The sequence below is a fragment of the Hoplias malabaricus genome, chromosome 11 (assembly GCF_029633855.1).
Source record: "Hoplias malabaricus isolate fHopMal1 chromosome 11, fHopMal1.hap1, whole genome shotgun sequence".
Taxonomy (NCBI): Eukaryota; Metazoa; Chordata; class Actinopteri; order Characiformes; family Erythrinidae; genus Hoplias; species Hoplias malabaricus.
Window position 1 is genome coordinate 34,280,730 of NC_089810.1, and position 21,674 is coordinate 34,302,403.

At 39.5% G+C, this 21,674-nt stretch overlaps 1 protein-coding gene across 1 annotated transcript; it reads right to left on the reverse strand.

The window, feature by feature from the left end:
* Nucleotides 1–232: 232 nt before the first annotated feature.
* On the reverse strand, nt 233–18,200 carry LOC136709360 (von Willebrand factor A domain-containing protein 5A-like). The gene is made up of 18 exons (XM_066684511.1): nt 18,113–18,200; nt 16,423–16,474; nt 14,750–14,958; nt 12,744–12,976; nt 11,107–11,263; nt 10,870–10,984; nt 10,633–10,781; nt 9,713–9,801; nt 8,567–8,711; nt 7,742–7,821; nt 7,453–7,567; nt 7,170–7,328; nt 5,853–5,956; nt 4,633–4,868; nt 3,701–3,727; nt 2,801–2,937; nt 2,219–2,342; nt 233–1,338 (listed from the first exon to the last, which is right to left on the reverse strand). Exons 1-18 carry the CDS (start codon nt 18,173–18,175, stop codon nt 1,259–1,261), a joined length of 2,274 nt encoding a protein of 757 aa, XP_066540608.1. The 5' UTR covers nt 18,176–18,200; the 3' UTR covers nt 233–1,258.
* Nucleotides 18,201–21,674: the final 3,474 nt, after the last annotated feature.

Sequence of the window (21,674 nt, forward strand, 5' to 3'; positions counted from 1 at the left end):
TGTCTTGTGATTCGTCATGATTTATCAGTGTCTTTGTGATTAACACAGTTACATTTTTTAATCTATTGACACCACTAAGAGCTAATTCATAAATCAATAGAGATGCTCTTAATTTACTTGAAAAAAAGTAAATCTTGTTATATTTATTATTCAAAGAAATACATTTCTAGAGTTCACACAGAAGATGATTTACTGATTTAATTTTTGATTATTGACACATTATGAACAGCAACAATATTCTAATGTAGTAAATATAAGTTGTAATGAAAACTTTTTAACAATAATAGCCATGCAAGAGTAGCATTCAATCTTCAGTATTTAAAAGTGCAAATAATTCTTGATTACATTAATATCACACAAAAAAATAAGAAGTTTTGTGCAAAAAATAGTTGTGTGGTTGCAAAATGAAACAGCAGCAATACAAGTGTATATTTGCAGTGAGGAAAAATATTGTACACTGTATAAGTCTACATCACACAAAAATAATGAACCTTTAAAATGACCTTTGCATGAAACACATGAAAACCCAGACAGATTTGTGCATTCACAATAAACATTTATGTATTTCCCAGAATGTTTCACATGTCTTACTCCTGAGCATGCACAAGTATCTGGTGCAAATGCTAAAGCATTTTTTTTGTTAGCAAAAGTACCTTTGGTTCAATTCAGACCCGTAGGCCTTATTAGACACATAAATGAAAAGTAAGGTACTAATAATATATGTGGAGTATAATCCCTTACTTTCAATTTGTGAACAGTTTTATTAAAGCTTTAGTGAACTTTGACAAAGCAGCAGAGAGGAAGTGTTGCAGATTTATATAAACAATGCAGACACGACTACACAGGCAGCTACTGATGTAGGCGATCGTTGTGTTAGGAGTCTTGCCCAAGGACTCTTTGTTGTAGCATTGGTCATTTTCCCAATCAGAGAACTTAATCCAAGTCTTGTGCAAAGAAGTCAGAGTTGTAACCCACCGCGCTACACCTACCACATGAAATCTGACTTGTCACATGCTTAAAGACTCAACTTTAATCAGTTTTGACTTGTCTTGAATGAGACTGACTAAAACACTGTCCAGTTACATGTGTTTTCTTTTGTTGTTTGTGCATGCATCCTATGGCCAGTACATTGTATTTAATTTTGTTTTGTTAAAATGAATGTTTACTGAGGAATCTCTGGCACCAGATCAGTCAGAATCAGGCAGAGTGAGTGCAAGAGTGGTGTGATGATTGTTTTAGATATTAGGTCCAACTTCACTCAAAGACCAAGACTTTCTTCCTTCACTTCAGACTCCAGCAGAGCTTTTCCAGCCTGGATACACTCAGACAGCTTCCCCACTGAAACACACATAAATCACAAGCATTGTTATCATCGTTATACCACAGTTAATCCTGACCCTGCAGTGCGATTGGCTGAGAGAACTTCCATAAGCACCAATGTTGCATACTAATTGCAAAAATAAGCGTAACCCAGCAACACCAGCGCTTACAATACAGCGGTTGAGTGCCTGGACTTTTTTTTTCAACCAGTATGGAACAGGGTTGTTTTCTTGTTATATATCTAATTTTTAAGAGAGTAAAGATTTATGGTACAATGCAGCAGTTATCTGCTTCTTCAACTTTGTAAACAAAAGAAAACTGCAGGGAAATAAAAACAGGAAAATGCTCCTGTATAAATGCTGTAAAAATGGTTAAATCATGACATTTTACTGACTCTATCCATCTCTCAGTCTGGCGCTGTCCTAGACAGAGAGCAGCTCTGAATAACATAGTCGATACGCATCAAAACCAGTGTAACACAGACTGGCTCGCTGGAGGAAACCAAGTTTCAAAAATCCTGAACAGAACCAGGTCAGGATCCAGAGTTTGTTGAAAAAGCAAAAAGGAATATATGACGGAATGGAACAGTTTAACCTTGTGGAAGGTTGATAAACATTTTTTTTTCTTTTTTCTTTATCTTAAAACCTAATAATAAATGGCGGTAACGAACTGTGGTATAATCACAGTAATACACTCGAGGTTCATGCAATAATGTGAGATTTTGGCACTGGTGACTGATCTTCAGGACTCGCACACAAGTGGCGTTATCTCATTTTATATCACTCCCTCTCTGTATTGAATAGTTTGTAATGAGTAGTTTAACATGGAGGGATGGGGTGACTGGTCATTTGCTCATTTTCATTGATACCTAGATGTGTTTGCTGCTGATATTCTGTACCTTTCCGAGAACGGATCCAGGATGTGGCCTTTATGGCTATGAACTTCCATTCTTCCTGTTCCGGCTTTTTGAAGCTGTGGAGCCAGATCAAAGCCACAATTGTGACCCACACTGCATTATCCACCTGCACAGAATTATGGGAAAAACAGCCATTACTTCAACCCAAGGAAAAGAAACAAACCTCATACAAATGTAGGGAATATTGTGTTGGCAAAAAAAATAAATAAATATCAAATCATATATGTACTTATCACATGTGTATATCAACCAATGGTTCCAAATCATCTGTAGTTGTAGCCTCTTGCTCTTGTTTATACAGCTTTGGACTTTTGTTACAATGGAGGCACTTGAGAAAAAAACCCGAGTTTCCACTTAACTACTGCTTTTGTTAGCTTGCTGCTCATTGATTTGTCCACAGTTCACCTGCCAGCTCTGTCCTGTCTGGTCACCAGAATTGCTTCAAAAGCCACATAAAGCCAATTGTGTTGTCACTCAGATGCAGGAGTCATTGAAAAGGCTTGTATATTTATTAGGCATGATCCACATAAGCCTTACATAACATAATAAATAACTAAAAATAACCTGTTCAGGCCTCTTCTGGATTAGTTCATTCTCTGTCTTGCCAAACACACTGAGGAGTTTACTATCAATGTCCCAGTATCCTGCAGCTTTCTGGAGAGAGAGCAACTTCATGTAGGGGTCCTCATATTCAACAGGTTCTGACACAAAAACATATTTTACCTGTAAGAACATTTCTTTACCAAAACAAGTGAAGAATAACCACATGACCTGACGTTCTGGTATGGACAACAGTGACAATACATGCATGTATGTTGGCAATTTTGAGGAGAATAAAATTCTGTCTCTTCTTGTAAATCTAAAGCAAATGAAATATGTAAATGAGCAATATCAATCATGGAATTAATTTTATTTGTGGTTTTGTGTGTTGATCCTAAAAGCATGTTCCATTTTAAAACAATTTTCCGTTGTATTTTTCTAGGTATATTAAATATATGTTTATATTATTTTCTTGCTATACAGCACTGAAAAGAAATTATCCATAACAATATTGGAATGCTATTTACAACATTTAATTCACAAAGGATTCCTATTCATGCAGAAGAATGGATCTTTCTGTGTTCATGGTTCTGAGAAACACAGACAGACACAGGGAAAACACACCACACTCGTCACAGACAGTCACCCAGAGGAAACCCACGCAGACACAGGGAGAACACACCACACTCGTCACATACAGTCACTCGGAGGAAACCCATGCAGACACAGGGAGAACCTGGGCCTGGGCTTCAGCTTGAAATGCTATGGATGATTCAAAGGGTAAAACTTGGAAAATGCTTCAGTGGTAAAGTTAGTGGTATTAAAAAGTTATAATGTGTTTGTGATACATCATCACAGTGTTAATTTTCAACGTGTTTTATAGTAAAATTACAAATGTTTATACAATAGTATTTGTCAACTTACCTTTAGATTCATAGTTTTCCCTATGATCTAAAAGAAAAGCACAGTACAGGAATGAAGTAGTTAATTCATGCATTCATTTATTCATTCATTAATTTCTTTACTCATTTATTCTGTAACCGCTTTCACACTCACCGAGTTATTCACACACTCACACCTGTGGACAGTTTCACACACTCACCCGGTCACACACACCTGCGCACAGTTTCACACACACACACACACACACACACACACACACACACACACACACACACACACACACACACACACACACCCGTGGGCATTTTCACTTACACACTCACACCTGTGGACAGTTTAACACACTCACACAGACATTCACAACCATGGACAATATCACACAACAACCTGTGTGTTTGAACTGGAGAACCTGGATGAAACCCATGTAGACACAGGGAGAACAGCACACATGCTGACCATATTCATCAAAGATGTATTCAGTCAATCAATAAAAGTACTTTCAGCCATTTCATTATTAATCAGTTCCATATCTTGTGCAAACTACACGGCCAAATGTTTGGGGATATTCCCTCTGTCCACTTTCTTTCTGAAAGGAAAGTATTACTTTTTGGGGGGTTTTGGTCACACAACAACCTCCAACTTTACATTTAGACTGCTTTTTTTAAGTGAGGTCTGGTGTCACTAAAATATCACTACAGATTCACCACTTCACCTCATCGCAAAGATACTTCTTTGACACTGCAGTCCAATGCTGGTGGCTTATACCTTTCCAGCTCACACTTGGCATTTAACCTGGTGACCTTAGGCTTATGTGTGGCTGCTCCAGAGCATGTATTTTAAAAGTTTTATCATTTTATAATTGATGTATTTCAATAAATTGTTTTATATCTCTCTACAAAGACTGGCACATACACACAAATATATTTTATATAATAAACACAAAGAAACAATACCGTCAGTTAAAGTGAAATCCCTAAGGTTATACGGCCTCCTCTTGTCCACCATTGGTCCTGTCACTGGATGTCCACTGCCCTTGTGGACAACGAGGAAAGCAGTGAAAGAGCTGCTCACTCCTGACTGTACACTGAGGTCCACCACCTTGTCTCTTAAGCTCTGGTCAATTGTTGCCTTTTCCTCCATTTCCAGAGACTGGATCAAGGCTCGAGCAGCCAGTCGATGAATTCCCAGTCTACAAAAATATCAGCAGTGACAATAACACCATTTAGTTTACTTCCAATTACTGACCACATTCATATTCAGTATTTGACAAGTATTGAAATACATTCACCGTCCAATCACTGGATTAGGAACACCAACCTTGTATCTAGGCAAGTTCATTTATAGAGCACTTTTCATACACAAGGGCAATTCAAAGAGCTTTACAGAGTCAAAAGAAACAGTAAAAAGCAGTTAAATTAAGAGCAAGGCATTTAGAATACTTAAATTTTGCATTAAAAGGAAACAAAATTAAAATTATTCAAACAATTAAAATGATAAAGCAAAAGAAAAAACACTAATGTAATATACACTCTGTCCATTTTATCAGCTCCACTGAACACACAGGTGCAGTTCTAGAGTTACAGACTGTAGTTCATCTGTTTCTCTGCATACTTTCTTGTCCCCTTTTCACCCTGCTCTTCAATGGTCAGACCCCCCACAGAGCAGGTATGATTTGGGTGGTGGATCATTCTCAGCGCTGCAGTGACACTGATGTGGTGGTGGTGTGTTAGTGTGTGTTGTGCTTTTGGATGTTTTTCCAACCTGTGTCCACTCTCTGTCCACTCTTTTAGACACTCCTACCTCATTGGTCCATCTTGTGGATGTAAAGTCAGAGACAGTAGCTCATCTGTCGCTGCAGTTTGTGTTGGTTATCCTCTGGTCCTCCATCAGCACTGGATATGTTTGGTTGGTGGACTATTCAGTGCAGCAGTGACAATGAGGGTTTTAAAAATTCCAGCAGCACTGCTGTGTCTGATCCACTCCACCAAGTTTAGGACAGTTGTTTGCTCTGTTGAGAGCTGTGGTGCAGTCTTGGTTAAAGTCAAGAGGGGGCAGGTTTGCCAACTCCAGCAGCAGGAGTGTTATCACACAGAGTTGTGTGTCACTAAATGAAAGGCATGAAGAGTAACGGCTGAAACAGCACACCAGTTCTGACAAACACATGAAAGCTTACCCTGTGTCCTCAGCAGGTTTAAGGCTGAAGTTCAGCTGGTTGGTCACTGGTTGCTCTCCCAGTCTGTACTGCACAGTGACGGTTCCTTCATCACCACAAGAGCTCTAAAAAAATCAAACAAGCAAAATGAGCTCCTGTATAATACAAACTACCAGATCATAGTTCACTCATTCATTCATTGTCTGAAACCGCTTATCAATTCAGGGTCGCGGTGGGTCAGGAGCCTACCAGGAATCACTGGGCGCAAGGCACGAACACACCCTGGAGGGGGCATCAGTCCTTCACAGGGCGACCCACACTCACACCTACAGACACTTTTGAGTCGCCAATTTACCTACCAACGTGTGTTTTTTGACAGTGAGAGGAAACCGGAGCACCCGGAGGAAACACACGCAGACACAGGGAGAACACACCACACTCCTCACAGACAATCACCCGAAGGAAACCCACGCAGACACAGGGAGAACACACCACACTCCTCACAGACTCACCCAGAGCGGGACTCAAACCCTGCTGCACCACCGTGCCGCAAAATTCATGATATAAATTTAGGATATGCACATAATAATACGCCACTGTAAGTTAGTTTTATTCAGTTCTCTCTGAAACTTGCAGAAACTTGGGGTTGGCTTGCAGCAATGCTTTGTTTATAATATGTTGAGATATTAAAAAACGACTTAATTTTTCCCAGAAGTCGATGATCAAACATGTCATGTTAACATTCATCATTAATCTCTTTAAAAGTAAACTTAATTAAAACAAAACCATACAAATAAAAAAGCAGCTATAAACTGCACAGCTGCATTAAACAATATATCGTGCAGCCCTGTCCCGAACAGCATGATATCAGGACAGAAATAAGGTGCTACAGACTGTCCAGATGAGTTAATGATACTCATTAAAAACCCAGCCCCAGATGAGCACTTCCTGAAACTCCTTTTTAAAGTAAGAGTCCCTTCAGAAAGACGACAGAAATCAGATTAATGCTAAACTAAAGACCTTGAATACACACAAATAAATTTTGTTTTATAGAGTGGCTCAATGTTAATGGACTGCATTATGGAGTAGTTTATTGTGAATGTTTTTTTGTAAATAAATACAGTTATGAACTGAACATTGGTGTATTTGTGTCATATTTTATGTTGGTTGCACTTTTAAAAAAGCAATTAGCCACTGCAGACTGTACGCTACTGCAATTTTATCACAGGGAAGGAAGTTTTATGCACTCTGCTTAGTGTCATGACAAAAAACACACCCTCTCCTCGATTAAATTGCAGTATTGCACAGCCACTCGTGGCTTCTTTCTTTATTAAATACCTTTCCTGACATTTGAGCATACAGCAGCGCTCTTTGACCCTGCAAGAGACCATTGGGGGGTGGAATTAAATCAGTGACATATATGCCATCTGGAACAGTCCATTTCACAGAGACGTCAGAAACAAAGGGCAGAAAGGCAAGGCTGAATGACTGCATCACCTGTGGAAAGGAAGAGACAGAGCAGAAGTGTAAGGAAAGGAGAAGAGCAGACACCTTTCCTCTGTGGTTTGTTTATAATATATAATATTATATTATAAAAACACAGGGCTGGACTTAGTCTTACTTTGAGCTGTAGTCGCTCATTGCTCATGATGAACTGAGCAATGCCGCCGCCTTCCTTGGCCATTCCTTGGACCAGTGCAGTGCAGGCTCCCTGCCCAATGCCAAAGGTGAAGCACCTAATATTAATTATATAAAATATAAAATGCCCAGAATTTCAGTTCATCCTGCCATCCCTACTACAGACTAGAGATAGCAGCGCACTAATGCTTCTCTTTAATTAGTATGACAGTAAACTGATTTACTGAACACCAGACACATGTCTGCGAGTGTAAATGAGAGGATACACTGACCTGTGATATCTAGAGTGCATTCGGACCAGGTCCAGGATTTCTTTCACATTCCACACAGATCCATCAGTAATAACAAACACCTTGTAAAAGGGAAAGAAATCTTAATATATTATGTAAAGTACCCTAAACCTTTCATCATAATCAGGGTCACTGTGGGTCCTGAGTCTGCATTAAATCTTTGGGCACCACTCGAAAACACACCCTGAACAGGTCAACAGTTCATCACAGGGCATCACACACTCACACATACACACACACACACACACACACACACACAGCTTTGGACAATTTCACATACTCACTCATTTACACACTCACAAGTGTGGAATGTTTCACACAGTCACTCACACCATCACACCTGTAAACAGTGTCACACACTCACCCAGTAACACACACTCATATCTGTGGACAGTTTCAAACACTCACCCAGTCACTCACACACTCGCAGTCACTTACACCTGTGGTTTCACCCACACACTCACACCTGTCAAGGGTTTCACTCAGTCACACCTGTGGACAGTTTCACAAACCCACACACTCATTTACACAATGACAGCTGTGTAAAAATATCACTTAAGTCATCTTTCTCTCTGCAGCATTTCAGATCATATTCATCATAAAACACACCTATAATTATCAAAATAAGTAAACATGTTTTTTAGAGCTGCAGTATGTAAGTCTGTGGATTTAGTGACCTCTCTGGTGGAGCTATGGAACAGCACACATATTAACTCAGTTTAGAGAAAAACAAAAGTGACTTACCTGAGCAAAATCCTAAAGATAAACAGATACACAGAGCATATGTTTCATTGAGGAATGTGGTACCTGTCTGGGATGATCTGAAAGGGAATCTTGGCAGTAAATGTGCTCCATTGGTCTTAGAAACTCTGTCCCACCCCTGTCTGCCCTCAAAACTGCAACGTTCTTCATCGCCTGCTCCATTGTCTTCTGAGTGTATTCCACACTCGTACTGGAATCAAAACAAGGAAAGACATGAATTACTATCAAGCTAAATCTGATCTGGTGGGTACATTTATGACCTGAAACAGCTCAGAAGTTCTAAAAGTTTTATCTGTGATGTCTCAGAACTGAGGAACCCATGAAGAACCCATAAAATCCTTCACTTTCTTGCACTTGTTTTTATAAGATCAACAAAAATTATATTTTGCTTATGTAATTAAATACTTTAGACTACTCATGATGGCTGTGACCACAGACTACTTGCCATTGTTGAACTGTTTGAATTGGGGGTTGTCCAATTCTATTTGTCACACAATTTAAACAAGAGGTTTGGCAAAAAGGTTACCAAGTCTGTTTTTGGGCCAAAAATTTAAAAGCCATGGGTGATCACTTCTTTTTCTTCCCCACAACTCTTTACTAACTACCATTTATTTGTCTTCTTTGTCAGTTTAAGTCTGTTCAGAGTCGTGGTGTGACTGACCCCCACCTGAAATCACTGGAGGCAAAGCCGCACTTTATAACATTAATGAAAATATAATAGATGTTTTATATTTTCCTTTGTATGGTGGGACCCTGAGGCGGCACAGTGGCGTAGCAGGTAGGTGTCGCAGTCACACAGCTCCAGGGGCCTGGAGGTTGTGGGTTTGATTCCCGCTCCAGGTGACTGTCTGTGAGGAGTTGGTGTGTTCTCCCTGTGTCCGCGTGGGTTTCCTCTGGGTGCTCCGGTTTCTTCCCACAGTCCAAAAACACACGTTGGTAGGTGGATTGCTGATTCAAAAGTGTCCGTAGGTGTGTGTGTGTGTGTTGCCCTGTGAAGGACTGGCGCCCCCTCCAGGGTGTATTCCCGCCTTGCGCCCAATGATTCCAGATAGGCTCTGGACCCACCGCGACCCTGAACTGGATAAGCATTACAGATAATGAATGAATGAATGAATGAATGGTGGGACCCTTTTGTTTTAAGAGGGGTCTAGGACCCCCTGCCCTTTCCTTAAACTTAACTCTGATACTCACGGGAAAAAGGAATGGAAATCAGAGCCAAAGCCATAGATGTTAAAGTAGCAGCCCAGGGGAAGACTCTTCAGCATCAGGAGAAGGGTTTCCTGCAGAGTAAAAACAAGATTTTAATGTGATTTCTCTCATTATATTCACTCTGTACTGGAAGCCCTGAAGCCCAGACCTTTGAAAGTATGCTGCTGAGACTAAGTTTCAAATGATTTTTTTCTGAATCTCATACAAAATAAAACATATTCAGTTCAAAACATTTCCAGCATTAATTGCACAATTTTAGCCGACAGAAACATAAAAAAAATGTTTTTATTTTACTAGTAATCTTTTTCTTCTACTAGTAATGTGAGCCAGAAGGGTAACCAAAATATTTATGCCTAAAACATAGCATGTTAGACTAGGGTGTTATAGGGTGGGGTTTTTTTTCGTTTACCCCCAAGGTTTTATTCAAAGAGGAAATGTTTTTCTGAGGTGCTAGGTGCTAAGAATTAGCATTCTGTGCACCTTGTGGTGAATGACACAATACAGATACTCAGCAACAAAAATCATTTCATATCATTTAGTTTCATTGATGTAAATTCAATAAAACTGTTATATCCAAGTTAACTGTTCGCTGAGACGGTATGTCCCCACAGATTATATGGAGCATAACCTGTTTAATTAAGGGACAACAAAGTAGTTTGGTTTCATTAAGTGCACAGCAAATTCACCAGTGTTAAATCAACACTATTAGTGTTAAATTACCACTGTTAGTGTAATAATGTCAGTGTTAAGTTAACACTAATAATGTTGATTTAACACTGGTGAATTTGCTGTGTGGCACATTTTAGAATAAAATGATTATCAAAATAAGCTTTTAAATATTTTTGCTCATTTTTGGTGGGAAAAATGACTTATTGCTCTTTTAACTAAATGACAAGCTTTACCCGGGCGCTTGCGATAGAGGACCCCGCCATGCTGCCAGACTGATCAACTAGGAAAATAAACTCTCCACGTTGTCCAATAGAAGAAGCCATCTCTGGAGGGAATTGTGGGTACAGGTTAATCATTACCACAGAGTCAGCCATCAGGGAACCTGCAAAAAGATTAAAGGGGAAAAACAATAAGCAATTTTTTTCTGTCTACTGAAATACCACTGGGGTAGAAACAGAGATAAAAAATACCTGGTTGGGCATGTTTACATCCTGCCTCCACTATGGCAGTGGGCTGATGGGCGTTCTGGTAATAAAGCAGTATCTCCACATCTCTGTCAAACCTGTGGCCTGGAGAGAGGCTCACCTGTATTCAAACACAGTTACAGGAACAGTTATTCTTGCTGCTTTACCATTTTCCTTGTGTTGAAAGAGGTACACGTGTGATAACACTTGTAAATACTCGTGTACATGCAAACAACCACACACCTCTGCCTCTGTGTGATCTGCGTTGAAGTAAATCAGTGGATCCAGGGAACAGTTGGACTCGACTTTAGAAACGGCAATAGGGGAGGTGATGTGGATATGAAGCGACAAACTACAAGCCGCCAAGCTTTCAGAAACAGCTGTCATCTCAGTCACACGACTCAGATCTGAGAAAGAGATACAGACCCAGAAAACAACATCAAGCAACGAGGACCGATAAAGATCAGAGGAGGACTTCAGTTTTTCTCTATGAACCTCCATTTAAAAAAAGCTAAAGCAGTGAGGTCAAATAAAGGTTTCATTAAATATTTTATTATTTGTTAAAAAGGCCATTTGAAATTCTGTTGGACCTGTATTTAAACACACAAAAATGTATATTTTAAGTTTTATGGTGAACCTGAGCAGTTGGCATTGGACCCGCTTTTATGTGAGAGTGCAAAGATGAGGTTAAACCCAGCAAAACAGATACAAAGAGTGCTGAGATATGAGTACTGATTAAATATGGTAAAGAAAGGAGAAGAAAGATAAAACAGTGAAAGCAACAAAAACATTGCGGTTCTGCCTCTCGCACCTCACTGCTGGGAGATCAGCATTTGATTTACAGAGTGTCTCCTTCTCAACAGCAGCTGTTGTAAGAAAGACAGTGTAAGAAAAGTGCTGTGTTGTTAGTTCCTTGTGGTATTTTTGACCACATTTCATTAGTGTGCCAAAACCCCATTAAGCAAAAAATGTATATGTCTCCTTTAATAATAAGAAAGATAAAAGCATTTTTGTTTGACAGTCAACATTCTCTCTCTCTCTCTCTCTCTCTCTGTCTTGCTCTCTCTCTCTCTCCCTCTCTCTCTCTCTCTCTGAGCCATGGCCAAGGAATGGCATCTGGAGACGTTTGGATGGTGGAGAGACTCTGAACGTTGAAAAGCATGAAAAGAGAAGAGGATGTTGCTCTATTCCTGTTCCATAGGTGGATTTATTTTTGCTGTTTCAGTTACATTATTTAAGGTGGAACTGACTCTAAATTTAAAAGAGTGCTAACTGCATGAAAATAAACACACAGTGAAAGTGTGACAAAACTAAACAATTTGAGTTACAAATGTGTTTCTGTGGTAATTCAAACAGTGAACAAAAACTTACAAGTTAAACTTCAGCCACCAACAAGCTACAGTCAGTTCTTACTCAAACACACCGTTCCACCTTAAATGATTTTGTATAAATACACAAAAAAGATGAATGACAATGCTAGGGGTGCTGCAGCAAGTTAGGATTTTCCTCTATCCTTTTGGCATACGAACTCCCGCTGGCACTCAATGCTGCTGCACTGATGTTGAACTGGATAGCTCTGTTTAGGTCAACACACTTTTAACAAAGTGAACACTGTAACCTGATTTGGTGTGACTTCCATTTCCAGATTTCTCAATGTATTGGAGTAAAAAAGTAAGATATTTAACTATGAAATGTAATGAAGTTAAAAGTAAAATGTCAGCCTAAATAAAAATACTCCAGTAAAGTACAGATACACAAAAAAACTACTTACATTTACTCCGTTACTGTCCGCCACTGGAAAAATGTAAAACTGCCAGCTGTTTGGTAATAAGATTTGTAACATGACTGACTGTTCATGAAAATGATAAAGTGTTATTGACTTGCCCATGTCACTGGGTGTGTATCGAGGGTTGAGTACAGCTGGCAGACAGAAGCGCAGGCCATGATCTGCATCCACGGTCAGCTCAGTGACGTAGACGAGGGTCACAAAGACACTCTCTTTTGGAGGAAGGCAGCCCACGACCATGCTAAACACATCTGGACTCTCCTCAGTCTCCTGCACTATATACGCCCTCTGCCCTGAACTTATAGCATCATCATACAGCTCCCATGCCTGAAACAGAGAGGGAATATATATATACACCAGCAAGCTGTAATAGATGAATACTAATCTGTGTCCTGCTGGTATGGATAGAGCAGAGGGTTAAGTGTTCAATTAAGCAATCAAATCCTGCTCTACGATCCCAGACCACAACCCTGGAGTGGATAAGAGGTTACAGACAATAAATAAATGAAAGGAATTCTGATCTATATCCTTACGTTTGTATACACCCTTCATAATTAGTGAAATCACCCATTTTCGACACAGACATTCAACTGTGCACTTGTTCTGCAGCTTGTATCATTTCCCTAGAAATGTAGTGCTACTAGAACAGATTATGATACTCTGGAGCCGCTGCTCTTGAGCTGAAGGTCATCATGACAATTCACAGGCACTGACTCACTCAAGCAGAGGAACCACATTCTCAAAAGATATCTGAGGTTCCTCCTGCGTCTCACTTTTCTTCAGACCAGACCTTGTCTCTAGACACTTGTCTCTGATGCATGACCCTGTGTTTTATTTCTTTAAGATCATGGTACTGTTGATCTGACCTGCACAGTTGTGAAAGTTCCTTTGTGTGGTGTACACAATTCATGATGTTTAAGACAGTAATAAAACCTAATGTCATAATTTATCGTTAAGTAAAAATAATCATCAAGAAGTATAATTAACTAACATCCATTTATTCATTCATTCATTATCTGTAAGCGCTTATCCAGTTCAGGTTTGCGGTGGGTCCAGAGCCTACCTGAATCACTGGGTGCAAGACAGGAACACACCCTGGAGGGGGTGCCAATAATTCACCTACAAACATGTGTTTTTGGACAGTGAGAGGAAACCGGAGCACCCGGAGGAAACCCACGCAGACACAGGGAGATCACACCAAACTCCTCACAGACAGTCACCCGGAGGAAACCCACTCAGACACAGGGAGAACACACACACTCCTCACAGACAATCACCTGGAAGAAACCCATGCATACACAGTGAGAACACACAACACTCCTCACAGTCACCCAGAGGAAACCCACTCAGACACAGGGAGAACACACACACTCCTCACAGACAGTCACCCGGAGGAAACCCACTCAGACACAGGGAGAACACACACACTCCTCACAGACAATCACCTGGAAGAAACCCACGCATACACAGTGAGAACACACAACACTCCTCACAGTCACCCAGAGGAAACCCACTCAGACACAGGGAGAACACACACACTCCTCACAGACAGTCACCTGGAGGAAACCCACACAGACACAGGGAGAACACACAACACTCCTCACAGTCACCCAGAGGAAACCCACACAGACACAGGGAGAACACACACACTACTCACAGACAGTCACCCGGAGGAAACCCATGCAAACACAGGGAGAACACACCACACTCCTCACAGACAGTCACCCGGAGGAAACCCATGCAGACACAGAGAGAACACACCACACTCCTCACAGACAATCACACAGAGCAGGATTGGAACCCACAATGTCAGGATCCTGGAGCTGTGTGACTGTGACACTACCTGCTGCATCACCGTGCCACCCCACATTCATTTAGGATTTTATAAAATACTAAAATAATGTTTGTTGTGTTAATTGTGACGTTACTTAAACATTCATTGCTGACTTATAACTAAATACTTAAGTTAATCTTAAGTTAATGTACCCTTATTGTAAAGTGTTACCATATATATAACCTGAAAGATACTGCCAAATTATGAATATATATTTTAAGGATTGTTTTAAGTGTTTTAATTAATCTGGCACCTTTCTCACTCACCCTGACTCTCTCATGCAGCTCAGCCACCACCTCCTCTCCGCAGATTTTGGCACTGAAATGACAGACAGCTGTTTCCGCAGGTAACGAGAACACGAATATCACCTCCACAGGACACTCCTCCTCCTCATTGTTCGTGTACTGCAGGGTGGAGGTGACTGTGGCAACAAACCCCTTCACCTGCACCTCCACCTCTACAGTGTTGAGAGGAACTTGGGTGAAAATATGAAACACAATGTTAAATGATTCCTGCACTGAAATACCCAGTGAAACTGTCCATATGCACTTGGCTAAGAGTTTGAACAGCTTTCCTAAAGAGCAGGGATTAGTTATTCCATGCACAGCTACTGCAGTCAAGTTCACAAATGCAAGCACACACTCATGCAACATGACAAACACTGCAGTACAATGAGTGAATAAGATTCCACCTTTCTACTATTTTTAATTTTAACGTAAGTAATACATTATTATCCCCAAGAACAGAACACATTGTTCACATGCTTTTGCAGCACTTTTTCCTGATGGTGCTTATAATGGATGCAGTGACCAATACATTCTTCACGTGCTATTTTCATACCAGTTCATTTTTACGATTCTCTTTTTGTTTAATAAAATTAAAATGGTCATTTTTAATATTGCACAACAATTACCATAAAATGACAAATGAGCATATTTAATTTTTTATTTAAATTACACATTATGCAATAAAGCCGTAAAACATATTGTACATCTGATATATCAAAAATTAGATAATTAACCAATTGAACTGTAGCTTTGCTGCATAGAAACATATCTTAATATAAATGTTACATAGTTCTGTTCCTGCAGTGCTAAGTGAAGACAGAGGCTCTATTCGAAGCTGAAATTTGAAGCTGAAAATACTACCTAGTGTTTCTTTAAGAGAGTAGCCATTTTCTCATATGAATTTTCTTCCTGTTAGTAAACAGCGTACTGACACTTAGTGACCAATATGTGGTGGTAATCTACATGTGGGGCACTCACTTTATGGAGTATAAACTTCATTTAGGGCCTGCAAAACAGTTGGAGTCCCCTCCTCATATGAGTTGTATTTGTATATATAATAAAATATTTACCTTCACAAACACAAAGCACAAAAGCTTATTTTTGGTGCTTCAGTTACTTATTAATCCTGAGATAAGTCACATACGTCTGAGCTCAGAAAGAAAATAGTGCTTAAATCATATCATCCTGCGTGTGCTGGAGCTGGTATGCATTATAACTGAGCTCAATATTCATAAAACAATCTTACAATAGAGTTGTTTTATGCCAACACAGCTTAGGGGGCAGATGTGTTGAACATGTGTTAGCTGGGTTCAAGATGGGCCTGGGTTTGGCTGGGTTAGTACATGGGCTATTAAAGAGACCCAGTTGGCTGCCTATACAGGATGAGTGTAGGCAGCCCAGTAGCTGCCTATATATAGGCTCCACATGGACCCATAGTGGTTCATGTCTCAATTTAAAGAGATTTTTCAGAATTGTTCAGGTGGGTCCCTCATATTGGAGCTATTTTTAACCCTTCCTGGTCCCATCTAGTCCCTAGTGGGTTTTCGTATGTTGGGGCCAACAATTAGCCCACAAACAAAACTTGCTGGGAAACAACTGCTCTTTTGGGTCCCACAAAGATGTGTTGACTTGACAAATAACAGAGATTTTACCTTGCTGGCCTTTGTTTGTTATGAGGCCAAAGGTGTCATCTTTTAAACATCCCTGTTGAATAAAAAAACTGTTAAAAAGCATTTTACAACAAGAAGCATTTTGACACATTGTTCAGCTCCACAAAGGGTACTGGGGTTCGTTTATATCACCTGCCATCACACTGTACAACACTCACTCTGCCGGGACATCAATGTACACTGAGTCACTATAGGACAGCAGCTGGACATTATAACTTCAGTCTTTTCACATCACTGTGCACTGTCACTTTATACCTTCGTACATAGCGCACAGAGTACTACTACTGACAAAGACACAACTTACATCCTAACATCTCACTGTTTACATTTGACCAGATCTGAGAAGGTGAAAAAGAGGACACGTTTCAGGTGGTGAGCTTTAAACCTTTATTTGCTACACATGGGAAAACATGGGATTTTCTTTTTTAATTCATCTGGGGAGCTTTGCCTGACGTTAACAACTACTGACGTGAAGACTGACCAATTAAATGTTTACAGAGAAGGTTATCGACCAATAAAAGTAGCTCAACAGTCAGACCGTCCAATCAGAAGACTTTAGGCTACTTCACCACGCCCCCTTCTCACTCAAGCGAACCAATCGGAGTAGGGGAGGGCGGGACTAGTTTGTGAATGAAACTTCTCGAAGTTCTATGTAAGCTCTAGAAAAACAAAATGCCGGACGTTTGTGAAATTCCGCCCGGACATTTTTTAAGTCTAAAAAAGAGGACATGTCCGGGTAAAAGAGGACGACTGGTCACCCTAGTTTACAGAGTACACTCACTTTAAGACACTATTCATACTCAGCCACTCATTGGAAATTCTGAGATAATTCTTGGACATGACACACATTCTGTACTTTCAAACACTGGCAGAATATTTATGTTACATACTTAGTCATTGCACAGATAATTTCATATATTCATACAGTTGTTATTATGCAGATAATACATTCTTCTATTTTAGTAATAATTTAGTCTAATACATTTTTCCTTCTATTTCAGTAATACTTATTTTAACATATATTTCTTTCTATTTTTGGTCTTTTTACTCTTGTCTGATCTTGTTTTTTTCTTAAGGTATTTAAGCTGCTGTAATACACGACTTTCTATCTGGGATATGACTCTGACTGCGTTGCAGCATTGGACATGCACAAAAGTGGTAAAAGCAGCTAAAAAATGATAAATATTTATTAACAGTAGCATTATTTAGGAATGAGCATTAGTAGGATTAGTGAATATGTTCATGTAGCGTTTTCTCATATGAAGCCAGTTACTATCAAAAGTGCCGTAAAGCAGAAATTCATCTAAAGACCGCTAGAGATTTAAAGTGCGCGTCTATTATGAGAACGCGACCAAGCGAGGGAAGGGAAAACCTTAATTAAAATGTAATTTTGAACATTTATATGAATACGCTTAATCGATTGCCTATTTTACTAGTATTAAAATAATAAATATTTTAATAAAACAATAAAACCCCAGGATATAAATCGGTTTTAAGCGACTACTTTATTCTCAGGCTTTGTAAATTACAATTGTAATATCTTTTAGAAACTACATCTAGATCTGCTTCTCTAAAAGGAAAGAAAACATCGTCCCTTTTCCATTGACACAAATGAAATACACTCCGTAATTACCGTAAAACCACGATTACCGTAAAAAAAAGAAATACTTACACTGCACAATTTTCTTCTCCTCCTCGTTGTTGGTTTTCGCTGTTTTGAATGTTTGAGCCCCATGTCTTTCTCCTGTCTGAATGTGGTTGTGTGCGTCTCTCTCTCTCTCTCTCTCTCTCTCTCTCTCTCTCTTTCTGGGTGTGTGTGTGTGTGTAAATGAGCAGTGCAAACGGGTGTGGCAACACCGTGACCGTTCTACTATGGAAACGTCCTCATTTACGGTATTTCACATTTAACATTGATGATTTTTTAGCACAGCGTAAAGGATTATGACATCCAGTCACACTGAAGTGGTGGTGTGTTAGTGCGTGTTGTTCTGGTACTAGTGGATCAGACACAACAGTGCCTTTTAAAACCCTGTGTTCACTCTCTGTCCACTCTCTTAGACACTCCTGCTTTGTTTGTCCACCTTGTAGATGTACATTCAGAGACAGTAGCTCATCTGTTGCTGTACAGTTTGTGTTGGTCATTGTCATCCTCTAGACCTTCATCAGTGGACATAGGATGCTGTTGGCTTGATGTTTTTGGTGGTGGACTATTCTCAGTCCAGCAGTGACACTGACGGGTTTAAACTTCAGCAGCACTGCTGTGTCTGATCCACTCCTGTACCAGGTGTAACAGCACATCGCACACTAACACATCACCACCACGTCAGTGTCACAGCAGCACTGAGTATGATCCACCACTTAAACCATACCTGCTCTGTGGAAAGGGGTGAAAATCGGAGTAAGAAAGTATTCAGATAGAATACAGTCTGCAATTACAGAACTACAGAGTGCTCCTTTGTGGATCAGTGTATATGGTCAGGTCTAATGACCAGACGGTCCAACTGTTCATACACACTGAGTGAATATGAGGTTCATTCCAGCAACTGCTTTATTCCCACTGACCCCTAAAGGTCCATCCACTCTTTTTCTACTGCTGAAACACAACACGTAACCTTTCCTTTTACTCACCCTGTCACCCCATGCTCTCTTTCTCTCTCTCTCTCTCTCTCTCTCTCTCTCTCTTTTTCACAATGTTCCAGTCATTCTTTTTCATTACAGGCTTCGGGTGACTCCACTAAAACTCCAAAGTAATTTAGTAAATTCAGTACTTTCATGTAACGATAGATTCACTGATGAACCATTTTCTTTTATTGTTTGGGCTTTTGCTATATGAGCTTTTAATGTTTTGTTCTTTTTGTTGTTGATCTTCTTCTACACTCTTAAAAATAAAGGTGCTACAAACGGTTCTGTAAGCGATGCCATAGCAGAACCATTTGGGTCCATAAAGAATCACATTTGCTAATAACCTTTAAATTAGTAAAGAAACATTACATTGAGTGTTAGATTTTTAAACTTTTAAAAGGTTCACACTCACACATCACTTAAACAAACATGGTTCTTTGATGGTATCACTCAAAAACACTTTAGCACCTTTAATTTGAAGAGTTTTCTCCTGATTCTTTATCTTCTTCTTTGCCTTCTTCACGTTATGTACAGAATAGAGAAATATATCTGTAACTGTAGCCCCTCCAGAGCTCTGTATATCCAGTCACGTGTCTAGGGCCGGGAAGTTGGTTCCTCGCAATGATCAAGAAACCCCTTTTGATAAAGAAGCCACCAGAGACAGACTTGTGTCCCCTTTCTTGTGCTTCTTTTTGTCTTTCATTCTTTTTGGTGAAGAAAAGGAAGAGGCTGAAAAGCAGAGAGGGAGGCCTAGGCTGAGACACACTGACTTTAATGTATTCAGGGCTATTGTAAGAAGCAAGTGTACCATGCTATAATGGGGCAAAGAAAAAGAGGGGAAGGGGGGAGAAGGAGAAGGAAAAGAGGTATATGGGACTTCAGGGGGGGTGCTTCAGTCTGTGGCTTAGAAACAAAATCAAGATCTTGCATTCACGCCTGTGGGTTTTCGGACGAGTCTCGACACAGAAAACCTCAGCTGATCACTGCTTGCAGAGAGTCTAGAAGAAGAAGTACATGCACAACGAAAGGTAAAACAAATGCATCAATCTCAGTGAGTTTCTTTGTTTGTTTATTTGTGTTCATTTTGGTTGTTTTTGTATTTAAACAGCATTATTCTTTTGAGTCTAATACAGGCAGAAGGAGCTAGCGGTTCGTTTACTCTTATAGCATTTCAATCAGCACAAAACCTCATCATCTCCAAACTTTTGTTTGGAAAACATTGTTAAATATAATGTAAGTCAATGTAATACGCCTCTCTTTTTTCATTTTGGAGCATTTCTATTGGCACATCATTTATTATAAACATGATGCAAAGGGCAGCTGTTAATTTCAAATGTAAAATGAGATGCCAAATTTGGTTTTTGTATTCACTTGTATTTAAATTAAATATCAATGGATTATTTCAAATATTAACATTTTTACTATTAGTATGTACAAGAATTGTATCAATTGGTCACTACTAATCACAGAGCTTCAATTTTATGTTTAAGATCTAGAAACAGGGGCATCTAACAAATAAGATGTTCCACTGCACTTCTAGCAGATAATCAGTACTCAAGTGATAAGTCTGAGCTGCTATTTTAGTACTTCTATGCAAGTTTATAAAATACTTTTACCTGAGTGTGGATTCAGTCCTCCCTGCCTGCCTCTGCTGCATCCTCTGATCATGGTTAGTCAAATAACTCCAAAATAAATGTATAAAAAAAAAACAACAACAGTGGAGCATGTTCCACTGGTGGTGTTTGAAGCATCCTGAGGTGGAACGATATCTGAATTTACTTCATTCACTGCAAAAAAGGAATTATTTAATAATTCAAAACCTAAAGTTTATGGGTAAGTGACACAATCTGCCTCAGAGTTTTCATAATTCTGTTCAAATAAATTAACTAGTGTTATTATTACTAGTGCAAATATTAACTTAAAGGTCTGAAGAATCAGAAACATCTTGCCATATTTGTGTGTGGATTATGTATTGCAAAAACGCAGGTGAGACATACAAAACTGGTGAAGAACCTTGTTTACCACTTGACAATGTGTCCTTCCCTCACTCTCAGCCTCACCACATCCTGTCATGGAGAAAGATGGTTTCCTCTCACTTGGCTCACTGCGGTTTTATTTGGCAGTGTATTTTGAATGTTTTATCAGTTACGGATGTTAACTAATACACGATCTGATATGAGGGTGATGTAAATGCACAATAATAATTTCAAAGATAATTTCAGATATCATAGTTTTTTGCAATAATTTGTGATGAAATATTATTAAACATGGTTTAGAGTATTCCAAATTCCCTTCTACACTGATATATACGAAGAAAACTTTGTGAACGACAGCTTATTCAATATCTCTGAAGGGTATAAGTGGGTTTTAATAATAATATTGTGTGTATGAAGGGTGTAACAGGGCGTTTGTCTGACCTTTATTGCAGTGCAAGGCAGGAGTCTTCTTGAATGTCGTTACAGATGCACAATGATTGCTGTCTTCTGAGGATCTTTGATGGTATTTAGTCATGAGAACCATAGGGAGCTCAAGCACTAATGATGGAAGATTAGCTCAGGATCTAAAACACCACTCCAACACATCCCAAACACTGACACTGAACTGTGATTCTT